Source organism: Heteronotia binoei, chromosome 17 (genome assembly GCF_032191835.1).
Source record: "Heteronotia binoei isolate CCM8104 ecotype False Entrance Well chromosome 17, APGP_CSIRO_Hbin_v1, whole genome shotgun sequence".
In the NCBI taxonomy this organism is placed as follows: Eukaryota; Metazoa; Chordata; class Lepidosauria; order Squamata; family Gekkonidae; genus Heteronotia; species Heteronotia binoei.
This window is the reverse complement of record NC_083239.1, coordinates 46,063,845-46,076,739: the sequence shown is the minus strand read 5'-3', so window position 1 is coordinate 46,076,739 and position 12,895 is coordinate 46,063,845. Positions and strand designations below refer to the sequence as shown.

The 12,895-nt window shown below is 54.0% G+C and overlaps 1 protein-coding gene across 1 annotated transcript in view; it reads right to left on the bottom strand.

The window, feature by feature from the left end:
• BCL3 (BCL3 transcription coactivator) overlaps positions 1–11,976 on the bottom strand; it is a 46,119-nt gene extending 34,143 nt beyond the window's left edge. Inside the window, 2 exon segments of the mRNA XM_060257990.1 lie at positions 6,837–7,008; positions 11,496–11,976. Coding sequence (XP_060113973.1) covers positions 6,837–7,008; positions 11,496–11,976 — 653 coding nt within the window.
• Between the last annotated feature and the right edge of the window lie 919 nt (positions 11,977–12,895).

The window sequence follows — 12,895 nt, the reverse complement described above, 5'->3', positions numbered from 1 at the left end:
TTACAATAAAACGAAACCGTCTTATCGTCTCTGGGCCAAACCCGCAACCCAAAGGAAGGAGACCCAGGGCCAAAGGCTTCCAGTAAGCGCACGCACTGCATCACCGTGACCGTCGCTTCCTGTCTTTCTTTCTAACCAGGCAGTGCTCATGACGACAGAGGCTTCCAGGGCTGCAAGCACAGTCTTACAGCAGCGGTTGCAGCCAGAGGCCAGAAGTCAGAACTCCCCAAGTTTTCTCCTTTGTGGTTGCCAATTTCCAGGTGGGGGCAGGGGATCCCCCAGTTTGGAGGCCCTCCCTCCACTTCAGAAAGTGTGTGTGGGGGGGAGGGAAACAGCTGCTGGGTGCTCCATTATTCCCTATGGAGACCAATTTCCATAGAGTATAATGGAGAATTGATCTGTGGGTATCTGGGGCTCTGGAAGGCTGTTTTTGAGGTAGAGGCACCAAATTTTCGACACAGCATCCAGTGCCTCTCTTCAAAACACCCTCCAAGTTTCAAAAAGATGGGACCGGGGGGTCCAATTCTATGAGACCCTTAAAGAAGGTGCCCTTATCCTTCATTAATTCCAATGGAGGGAAGGCATTTCAAAGGCGTGCGGTCCCTTTCGAGGCGATGGCCAGAACTCTCTTTGGCGTTCAATTGTGCTTGTCGCAGCCTTGCTCCTGGTTCCACTCCCAAAGTCTCCTGGCTCCACCCCCAAGGTCCCCAGGTATTTCTTGAATCGGGCTCGGCCACCCTACTTGTCGCTGGCTTTCTCCGCAGGCTGCAAGCTTCAAGAGAAATCCCCAAAGTGGGACCCCTTCCCCTAAAGTTCAGGGAGATGGGCAAGGAGGGAGGGAGGTGGGGGCCAGGAAGTCCTCCCCCCTGAACCCCCTCAGTCCTGGCAACTCTTCACCTCTTCCCTGAGCCTCCTTCCAGTAAAGGGGTAAGAGCGGCAAACAATGACGTCTGGGGGGAAGTCAGCGGCTGGAGCGGAGCGGCAGGGGGAGCTGGAGGGGAGGTGCAGCGGGGACGGGGTGGGGTGGGGATTCCCCCTGCGGCTTCGGTTGGCTCGGCCAAAAAAGAAGCAGGAAGCTGGGTGAAAACAGAGTGTGGAGGGAAGCTGTTTTCCCCCTCGCAAAAGGCACCAGAAAAAGAATAAGATTAGAAAATGCACAGGGATCGGGGCTTCTTTTTTGGGGGGGGAGAGAAAATCCCAGCAGGAACTCATTTGCATATTAGGCCACACCCCCTGACACCGCCATTGTTTTCCATGGGCCCTTTTTTGCAGAAAAAAGCCCAGTAGGACCTCATTTGCACACTAGGCCACATCTCCTGACATCACCACTGTTTTCCGTGGGGCTTTTTTGCAGAGAAAAGCCCAGCAGGAACTCATTTGCATATTAGGCCACACCCCCTGACACCACCATTGTTTTCCATGGGCCCTTTTTTTGCAGAAAAAAGCCCAGTAGGACCTCATTTGCACACTAGGCCACACCTCCTGACATCACCACTGTTTTCCGTGGGGCTTTTTTGCAGAGAAAAGCCCAGCAGGAACTCATTTGCATATTAGGCCACACCCCCTGACACCGCCATTGTTTTCCATGGGCCCTTTTTTTGCAGAAAAAAGCCCAGTAGGACCTCATTTGCACACTAGGCCACATCTCCTGACATCACCACTGTTTTCCGTGGGGCTTTTTTGCAGAGAAAAGCCCAGCAGGAACTCATTTGCATATTAGGCCACACCCCGACACCGCCATTGTTTTCCATGGGCCCTTTTTTGCAGAAAAAAGCCCAGTAGGAACACATTTGCACACTAGGCCACATCTCCTGACATCACCACTGTTTTCCGTGGGGCTTTTTTGCAGAGAAAAGCCCCGCAGGAACTGATTTGCATATTAGGCCACACCCCCTGACACCGCCATTGTTTTCCATGGGCCCTTTTTTTGCAGAAAAAAACCCAGTAGGACCTCATTTGCACACTAGGCCACATCTCCTGACATCACCACTGTTTTCCGTGGGGCTTTTTTGCAGAGAAAAGCCCAGCAGGAACTCATTTGCATATTAGGCCACACCCCCTGACACCGCCATTGTTTTCCATGGGCCCTTTTTTGCAGAAAAAAGCCCAGTAGGAACACATTTGCACACTAGGCCACACCTCCTGACATCACCACTGTTTTCCATGGGGCTTTTTTGCAGAGAAAAGCCCAGCAGGAACTCATTTGCATATTAGGCCACACCCCCTGTCACCAAGCCAGCCGGAACTGCATTCCTGCTCAAAAAAAACCCTGACAGGGATATTCGTTTCCAGAACAAGTGCTGGATTTTTGGACATCAGATTCATTGAGTCCAAAGCCCTTTGTCTCTACCAGGGCCCTGGAAGCTCACGAGATGATGTAGAGTTGCCAGCAAGTCACAGCTGGCTTACAGCAACCTCGTGGGGTTTTCAGGGCAAGAGGGGTTTAAGGGGCCTTTGCCGTTGCCTGCCTCTGCATCACAACCCTGGTATTCCTTGGGAATCTCCCTTCTAAACTGCGGTCAAGGCCCAGCCCTTTTTAGCTTCCAAGACCTGATGGAACCAGGTTAGCCTGGGCTACTCATGTCAGGCAAGGTCAAACTCGCTCAACGGAAGAGGAGGAGGAGGAAGAAGAAGAAGAAGTTGGATTTATATCCTGCCCTATACTCCGAATCTCAGAGTCTCAGAACGACTCACCATCTCCTTTACCTTCCTCCCACAGAACAGACACCCGGTGAGGTGGGTGGGGCTGGAGAGGTCTCTCACAACAGCTACCCTTTCAAGAACAACCTCTGCCAGAGCTATGGCTGAGCCGAGGCCATTCCAGCAGCTGCAAACGGAGGAGTGGGGAATCAAACCCGGTTCTCCCAGATAAGAGTCTGCCCTTTCAAGGCCAACCTCTGCCAGAGCTATGGCTGACCCAAGGCCACTCCAGCAGGTGCAAGTGGAGGAGTGGGGAATCAAACCCGGTTCTCCCAAATAAGAGTCCGCACACTTAACCACGACGCTACACTACACTGGCTCTACAAGAGCCACACAGAATAAACATCAGATGTTTGAAAGTCACAAGACATGAATGGATGTTTGAGAGAAACAAACAGCTGGAGGAAGGGAGGGAACGAAGGCAACTTTAACTTTAAATGCATTCTCCAAGCTGCTGGCTGGTTTGGCTTGGATAAGTGATTTAAAGAGAGAAATGCCTTCTCCGATCTGGCCAACGGGGTGGTGGGGGCTTCAAGAGCCATGCAATATGTGTGAAAGAGCCGCATGTGGCTCCCAGGCCGCACTTTGACCACCTCTGTATTATATATTCATAGGCAGTTCGCTTCTGCAAATGCAGGCTCCATTGATCTGCAGCTAAGAAATCCCCAGTCCATCGGAACCTGCCTTAATTCGGTGACTATTGCATCGCACTGAAAGCCAGTTTGGTGTAGTGGTTAAGTGTGCAGACTCTTATCTGGGAGAACCGGGTTTGATTCCCCACTCCTCTGATTGCAGCTGCTGGAATGGCCTTGGGTCAGCCATAGCTCTCGTAGGAGTTGTCCTTGAAAGGGCAGCTTCTGTCAGAGTCCTCTCAGCCCCACCCACCTCACAGGGTGTCTGTTGTGGGGGAAGGAGTTATTGGAGATTGTGAGCCGCTGTGTCTCTGATTCAGAGAGAAGGGCGGGGTATAAAGCTGCAATTCATCTTCTTCTTCGAATTCCAGGTGCGATTCCCTCCCTCCCAAGACCAGTTCCTCTGGTCTAAATTTAGTGACCAGCAATTGCATTGGAAAACTCCCCTGCCCGATTCTCATTTCCTCTCTCGCAAGGTGAAGAAGAAAACCAAGCCGGTGACAGATGTCGTACAGGAGTCTGTCCGAAATGCAGGGGAGACCCAGGTTCGAATCCAGGGAACAGAGACCTCTATGCCCATGGCTCAGCAGGGAAGATCCATGGCTCAGTGCCAGATCACGAGTTCTTTATTATGTCCACAGAACGTCTCAGGTTCAATCTCTGGCATTTCCAGCTAAAAGGATCTCTGATAGCAGATGTCAGGAGAGACCTATATCTGCCCAAGACTCCAGAGCCTGAATATTCCTTACTGAGTTACAGAAGAGCTAGCTTGTTACAGAGTTTCTGGGGAGATCTAGGCTGAAATCCCCACATCCCACAAAACGCGCGGCGCTGGTGGGGTCTTCGCCTAAGTCAACTTCACAGGGTCGATAGTGAGGATAAAAGGGCGAGCCCCCAAGTTACTTGGAGAATCAAAATGCACTAAATAAAACAGACAGACCCGCAGTATAAAGGTTAAGTCTATACGTTCCAGACACGTTCAGAGCTTAACTGACAAAGAGCAGAGTATTTGCAGTCCATGAAAACGCGCTAACCCAACACAATGCGGTTGTTTCAGAATATCTGGCCTATGTTACAATTCCCAGTCTTGCTTCCAATGACAAAGGACGTGGGCCCTTGAATTCATAAGAACATAAGAGCCCTGCTGGATCAGAGCAGTTGTCCATCCAGTCCAGCATCCTGCCTCACACAGTGGCCAACCAGTTCCTCTGGAGGGCCAACAACAGGGCATAGAGGTCGAGGCCTTCCTAAGAACATCAGAAGAGCCCTGCCGGATCAGACCAGTGGTCCATCCAGTCCAGCATCCTGTCTCACACAGTGACCAATCAGTTCCTCAGGAGGGCCAACAACAGGGCATAGAGGTCGAGGCCTTCCTAAGAACATCAGAAGAGCCCTGCTGGGTCAGACCAATGGTCCCTCTAGTACAGCATCCTGCCTCACACAGTGGCCAACTAGTTCCTTTGGAGGGCTAACAACAGGGCGGAGAGGCCGAGGCCTTCATAAGAACATCAGAAGAGCCCTGCTGGATCAAACCAGTGGTTCCTCTAGTCCAGCATCCTGTCTCACACAGCGACCAATCAGTTCCTCTGGAGGGCCAAAAAAAGGGTAGAGAGGCCGAGGCCTTCATAAGAACATCAGAAGAGCCCTGCTGGGTCAGACCAGTGGTCCATCTAGTCTAGCATCCTGCCTCACATAGCGGCCAACCAGTACCTTTGGAGGGCTAACAACAGGGCAGAGAGGCCGAGGCCTTCATAAGAACATCAGAAGAGCCCTGCTGGGTCAGACCAGTGGTCCATCTAGTCTAGCATCCTGCCTCACACAGTGGCCAACCAGTTCCTTTGGAGGGCTAACAACAGGGCAGAGAGGCTGAGGCCTTCATAAGAACATCAGAAGAGCCCTGCTGGGTCAGACCAGTGGTCCATCTAGTCCAGCATCCTGCCTCACAAAGTGGCCAGCCAGTTCCTCTGGAGGGTCAACAACAGGGCAGAGCGGTCAAGGCCTTCGCTGAGGTTGCTTCCTGGCTCTGGGATTCAGAAGATTGGTGCTTCTAAATGTGGAGGTTCCCCTCAGGCCCCATGGCTAATAGCCATTGCTAGACTTATCTCCATGAATCTATCTAATCTCCTTTGGAAGCTGTTTATTCCCGTGGCCATCGCTACATCCTCTGGCAGCAAATTCCACATCTGAATCCCTCTCTCTGTGTAAAGCAGTATTTCCTTTTCTCCGTCCCGAACCTCCTGCCCATCAACTTCTTTGGATGCCCTCAAGTTCTAGCCTTTGGGGAGAGGGTAGGCGGGGGACTCTCCTCTAGCCATTTGGGAGGGAAAAACTCTATGTACTATTGTACCATAGAGTTTTCCCTCCCAAATGGCTAGAGCATCTGGGAAAACCATAGTTTCCCCAGAATCGCCTAGAGCCGTCGCTGCGTGACGTCGCTGGCATGATGATGTCACTTCCGGGTGACGTCATTGCACCAGCAACATAGGGGGAGGTTCCTCCTGCTGGCCCAATGTGGGCTGGCAGGTTGGGAACCTCCCGGGTGGGGAAACTCTTGCCCGGACTGGGGACTTGGCAGCCCTAGGAAAGAGAGAAAAAAGTTCTCTTTGTTTGCTCTCTCCACCCCATGCATAATTTTAGAAATCTCTATCATGTTTCCTCCTTAGTTGTCTCTTTGGGGGGGGAAAAACCAGAATCTTCAGCCTTTCCTCCCAGGGAAGGTACCCCAACCCCTGAATCATTCTGGTTGCCCTCCTCTGTAAGGGCCCTTGAGCAGGGCTTTTTTTGTAGCAGGAACTCCTTTGCATATTAGGCCACACCTCTCTGATGTAGCCAATCCTCCTGAAGCTTACAGTAGGCCCTGCAAGAAGAGCCCTGTAAGTTGCTAGAGGATTGGCTACATCAGGGGGTGTATGGCCTAATATGCAAAGGAGCTCCTGCTAGAATTCCATCCCTGATTGGCTACATCAGGGGGGGTGTGGCCTATAATGTAAAGGAACTCCGGCTAGAATTCCACCCCTGATTGGCTACATCAGGTGGGGGGTGGCCTAATATGCAAAGGCGCTCCTGCTAGAATTCCACTCCTGACTGGCTACATCAGGGGGTGTGTGGCCTAATATGCAAAGGAGCTCCTGCTACAAAAAAGAAAGCCCTGACTGAGCACTATCGAGTACCAGCATGTGGGTCTTTTTTTGTAGCAGGAACTCCTTTGCATATTAGGCCACACACACCCTGATGTAGCCAATCCTTCAAGAGCTTACAGGGCTCTTAGTACAGGGCCTACTGTAAGCTGTGGGAGAACTGGCTACATCAGGGGTGTGTGGCCTAATATGCAAAGAAGTTCCTGCTACAAAGAAAGCTCTGCTGAGCATGTAAAGACGACCTTTTGACCAGCCCGGACCAACCCACTCTTCCCAGCATATCCCCCAGCTTCGTCAAAGGGCTCTCTTCCAGCACCATAGAGTTGAGGTGCTAGCTTTCCCCTCTCTCAAGGCCCCGCCCCCTTACGTGTCTCCGTCTTCATCTTGCTTGGTTGCAGTGGCAATATCCAGGGCGAGTTGTGCCTGTAGCGGGTACAGCAGGGAATAAGGAGCGGGGACCCCCAACAGATGGTGATGGTGGGCCGCCATGGGGTGCAGCACAGGACTCATCTCAGGGGCGAGGAAGGAAGCAGACAGGCCTGAGGAAAGAGAAAGAGGAGACGTCAAGGCAGTGTCCAAAGACCCAGCCTCCACACCCACCCCTTCGCCTCCCCGCTGCGGGGGGCTGGCGATAAAAGGCAACGAGGAGAGACCCCTCCCCCAAGAAAGAGCGGATCCCTCTCAGTGTTGGCCCCCTCTTTCCTAGGGAGCGAAAGTAAACAATTCAAAGGAATCAGGGCAAGGTTTAAAGGCTGCCTCCTGGATCCCACCAAGAATAAGCAGTCAGAAAAATAGCATATTTTATGAACATATGAAGCTGCCGTCTACTGAATCAGACCCTCGGTCCATCAAAGTCAGTATTGTCTACTCAGTTTGGCAGCAGCTCTCCAGGGTCTCAAGCTGAAGTTTTTCATGCCTGTTTGCCCGGACCCTTTTTAGTTGGAAATGGCAAGGATTGAACCTGGGGCCTTCTGCTTACCAAGCAGATGCTCTACCACTGAGCCACCATCCCTCCCCTAATTTTACAAACGTTTGCAGGGGTTATCTGGGATGCCTTCTAATAACCCCTTAAGATAAGGGTTTGTTTTCACCCAAAGGGTGATTAACACGTGGAATTCACTGCCACAGGAGGTGGTGGCAGCATAACCAGCTTCAAGAGGGGATTGGATCAACATCTGGAGCAGAGGTCCATCAGTGGCTATTAGCCACAGCGTATTGATGGAACTCTCTGTCTGGGACAAGTGATGCTCTGTTTTCTTGGTGTTTGGAGGGGGGGGCAACAGTGGGAGGGCTTCTAGTGTCCTGGCCCCACTGGTGGACCTCCTGATTGCACCTGGGTTTTTTGGCCACTGTGTGACACAGAGTGTTGGACTGGATGGGCCACTGGCCTGATCCAACATGGCTTCTCTTCTGTTCTTCTGTGACACAGAGTGTTGGACTGGATGGGCCTTTGGCCTGATCCAACATGGCTTCTCTTATGTTCTCATGTGACACAGAGTGTTGGACTGGATGGGCCATTGGCCTGATCCAACATGGCTTCTCTTATGTTCTTAGGGGGTCATCTGGGATGCCTTCTAATGACCCCTCAAGATATGGGTTTGTTTGTTCTCTCTCTCTCTCTCTATGCATAATAATGGACAGGGCTTTTGGGGGGGGCAGAAGCACACAAGAGCAGCCTCCACCTGGGCTGGCCAGGGCTCCATCTGGCATACCAAAGAAGGTGCAGGGAGGCATCTTTGAACACTTCCCCAATGGCTTCAGCCTTCCCCAGCATAGCGAAACTCCTGCTGGGCTTTTTCTACAAAAAAAGATGGTGATATTGGATTTATACCCCACCCTATACTCTAAACCTCAGAGTGGCTCACAATCTCCTTTTATCTTCCTCCCCTGCAACAAACACCCTGTGAGGTAGGTGGGGCTGAAAGAGCTCTGACAGAAGCTGCCCTTTCAAGGACAGCTCCTACAAGAGCTACGGCTGACCCAAGGCCATTCCAGCAGCTGAAAGTGAAGGAGTGGGGAATCAAACCCGGCTCTCCCCGAAAAGAGTCTGCACATTTAACCACTACACCACACTGGCTCTCGCTACACCAAAAGCCCTGATCGTGGAGTTTGCAAAACAGAGAGGAGGGCAACTGCTCTCCTTACTAGGATGGAACTCTTTTATTAAGCCAGGCGATCTAATGTGTCCAGCCTGGCTAAGGCGGGTGAGATGGGTGGAGGTTTAAAAAAGGCTGGGTGGGTGTTTGAAAACAGCTGTGCAGGGATCTCCACGAGAACACGGCAGGTCCTTTTGCGCAGGGGTGGCCAACGGTAGCTCTCCAGATGTTTTTTGCCTACAACTGCCATCAGCGCCAGCCATTGGCCATGCTGGCTGGGGTTGATGGGAATTGTAGGCAAAAAACATCTGGAGAGCTACTGTTGGCCATCCCTGCTTTAGCGGATTGGGGTGGCCTGACCCAGCTGGCTAGCTCAGCGGAAAGGGTTCCAAGAAGCCAATCTCTCCCCTCCAGCAGGCACACCAGCTTCTGGCAACAGTAGTGAAGAAGTAAATATCACAGCCACCCATCTCCAAGTGCCATTTCCAGCGAACCATAGCAGCCTGGGCGTGCCAAGCAGCATTCGTTTGGCCTGAATTTGTCCAAGACTGATGTCTCCTTCAGGGCAGCGCAAATCTGCCCTGTCGGCCAGCTTGGCGATCCAAACTGGCCTCCTTTTAGAGAAAAGAATTCTGTTGGGCTCAAAAATTTTGGAGTCTCTTTGAACTCCTGGTTGGTCTGTAAAAATAGCAACAGGCCTTTACGGGAGCGTGTTTTGTGGGAGATGTCCCGCTTTTGCAACAAGTAGGGTTGCCAGCCTCCAGGTGGGGCCTGGAGATCTTCCGCTTTTGCAACTGAGTTAGGGTTGCCAGCCTCCAGGTGGGGCCTGGAGATCTCCCGCTTTTGCAACTTGAGCTAGGGTTGCCAGCCTCCAGGTGGGGCCTGGAGATCTCCCGCTCTTGCAACTGAGTTAGGATTGCCAGCCTCCAGGTGGGGCCTGGAGATCTTCTGCTTTTGCAACTGAGTTAGGGTTGCCAGCCTCCAGGTGGGGCCTGGAGATCTCCCGCTTTTGCAACTTGAGATAGGGTTGCCAGCCTCCAGGTGGGTCCTGGAGATCTTCCGCTTTTGCAACTAAGTTAGGATTGCCAGCCTCCAGGTAGGGCCTGGAGATCTCCCGCTTTTGCAACTGAGTTAGGGTTGCCAGCCTCCAGGTGGGGCCTGGAGATCTCCCGCTTTTGCAACTGAGTTAGGGTTGCCAGCCTCCAGGTGGGGCCTGGAGATCTCCCGCTTTTGCAACTGAGTTAGGGTTGCCAGCCTCCAGGTGGGGCCTGGAGATCTCCCGCTTTTGCAACAGATCTCCAGCTGGCAGAGATCAGCTCCCTCAGAGGAAAAGACTGCTTGAAAGGGTGGGCTCTAGGGCACTGTACCATGCTGAGGCCCCTCCCCTCCCCTAACCTCGCCGTCTCCCAGATCCACTCCCAACGTCTCCAGGTATTTCCCAACACAGAACTGGCAACCCTAGCAAGAATCCAGGAGCGCCTTAAAGACTAACAGAATCTGCGACGGGGGAGGAGCTTAGCGATTCCCGAAAGTTCCACCCCTGCCACAAATTGGGTTCATCTTCAAGGTGCTCTTGGACCTGGGGTGGCCAAACTTTGGCTTGGGAGCCACATGTGACTTTTTCATACATATTTTGTGGCTTCTGAAACCCCCACTACCCTGTTGGCCAGCTTGGAGAAGGCATTTCTCTCTTTGAATCACTTCTCTAACCCAAGCCAGTTGGTGGTTTGGAGAATGCATTAAAGTTGCTTTCTTTTCACCCCTCCCTCCCTCCCACATCTGATGTTCATGTCTTGCAACTCGCAAACAACTGATGTTTATTCTATGTGGCCCAATAGAGCCAGCGTGGTGTACTGGTTAAGCGTGCGGACTGTTATCTCAGGGAACTGGGTTTGATTCCCCACTCCTCCACTTGCACCTGCTGGACTAGCCTTGGGTCAGCCAGAGCTCTCCCAGTTGTTGTCCTTGAAAGAGCAGCTTCTGGGAGAGCTCTCTCAGTCCCGCCTACCTCACAGGGTGTTTGTTGTGGGATGAGGAAGGCAAAGGAGATTGCGAGTCACTCTGAGACGCTGAGATTCAGAGTATAGGGCGGGATATAAATCCAGTTTCTCTCTCTCTCCTTCCTTCCTACCCTCCCTCCCAACTTATGTCTTGTGGCTCTCAAACATCTGATGTTTATTCTGTGCGGCTCTCTGTTAAGCAGGTTTGGTCACCCCTGTCCGGGACTCACGCTCTTTCTCTCCTGCCACAGACAGACCAACGCAGCTGCCCGTCTCGATCTCACCTCGGTCCAGTTTTCCACCGCCCAGCGGGGGAGGCCTCTACGGCTTCAGAAAACTACAGCCTATCTTGAACACTTCTGGTTGGGAAAAGGGGACTTCTTCCTGGCTCACAGCTTATGCTCTTCTCCACTCGCAGCGTGCCCTTTTGTGTGGGCCTGGCGCTCGGATCTCCCCGCTTCGCAGCCCCCTGCTTCGCTCTGCAATTCGTGTTTCCCTGGCTGAATCATTCCCCCGCCCCCAAAGTCTTACAGCAGGACACAGAGGTCAGCCTTCCCCTCTCCTTGGCACCCTGGACTAGTAAGCAGGGCCCAGGTCTCCAAAATCAGGGCTTTTTTATGTAGCAGGAACTCCTTTGCCTATTAGGCCACACCTCCCTGGTGTAGCCAATCCTCCAAGAGCTTACAGGGCTCTTCGTACAGGGCCTTCTGGAAGCTCCGGGTGGAATGGCAACATCAGGAGTGTGTGGCCTAATAGGCAAAGGAGTTCCTGCTACAAAAAAAGGCTCTGTCCAAAAGGATGCTCCAACCTTGGTGTGGAGCACCAGGCATTGGAGGAGAAGGAAGCGGGCACTAAAATCGAAAAGGCTTCCCTCCTGCTGGGCACAGACAGGCACGGAGTAGGGAAAGACCCCAGCTGCAGGGCTCTTACCTGGATAATAGGCAGCTGGCAACCTGGGGTAGCTGACAGAGACGTAAGAGGGGCAGTAGCCATTGCAGGGCGGCCCCCAGGTGTCCAGATTCCCTTCCCCATTCTCGGTCTTGGGCACCTTGCCAGCCAATGGCCCCTGGGCGTCCCCATTGCCCTCCTGGACGGCGTAGCGGCGCTTTCTGAGGGGCAGAGAAGTCTCGGCCATCTTTTCCCCTTCCAGCCCGGCTTGGGGGGAAACCGCAGTTCGCGCTCCAGACAGGCCAGGTCCGGGAGCCAGGTGAGTCGGGGAAGTCTGGGCTCCTTCGGGTTCCCAGGTAGGCTTCTGGCCCGGGGTCACGGGGGCTCCGCTGCCCAAGGAGACCTCCCCCTCCGAAGGTTGTCTCCTGCCGCCCTCGGGGGCAGCTCCATCGGCTGGGACCCCTCGGCCTCGGTCCTCTCCCTTCCGCCAGGTGCGCAGGTCCACAGGTGACTCCCCCGCCATGCTCCAAGTCCTGGAAGCGGCCCAGCCAGCAGGTAGAAGGTCTCCAGCGCCCACCTGGCTCAGGTCTAGCAAGCCGGAAACTCACCCCTGGATCATCTTGGTGGATCGAGGCTCCTGGTTTTCCTTCTGGCGCCGGAGGTCCCCCAGCTGCAAGGCTCTTACCTGGATAACAGGCAGCTGGTAACCTCCAGTTGGCTCCCTCCTCGGGAGGGCAGGCGTCGCTCTCCAAGGGCAGGGGAGCTTGGGTCTGTCGGTTCCTTTTCCAACCTCTTCCCGGGGAATCACCTCGCTAGCGCCATGCAGGCCGTCACACCTGGCTTCTTTCTTCACCGGGCGTGGCCAGAGGGCGGGGCGTCATCGTGGGCCACAGGGAAGCCGAGGTGTCCACCTTTCCCGAGATGGGGGGGAGGAGGGGGGGCAAGAGCGCCGCCGAATCGCCCGGGACCGCCGAGATCCTTTGCGTCTAGAGTGGCGGTGGCGAGACAAGAAAGATTCCTGGGAACGGCGTCACCGCCAGCCCGACCGCACCCGCTTTCTCAAGCTTTCCCCAGGGCCAAATCATCAGGTAGAAGCTCTCGAACGCCCCCCCGGCTGGGTAGGCTGCGGCCTCCGCGGGCGCCCACGAGTGACTCCCAGGCGGGCAATAGCGGTGCCTCCCTCGCTCGCTCTCTCCCCGCTGCAGCAGAGGAAGGAAGCCGGGACTTCCCCGGGCGCTCAGCTGAATACTAGGGACTTTCACAGACGCCTCTTACCGGCCTCGCCTGCCCTCCCCCGGGAGGGGAGTTCCGCCTCCTGCTCCGCCTCCTCCTCCCCCGGCAAGCGCAAAAGGCGAGGGGAGACCCGCTCCTCCGTGCGCGCTAGGCGCATGGCCAAGCGTGCCGGGTGCGCCCTGGGCGCATGGCCAACTTGCAGCCGTGGG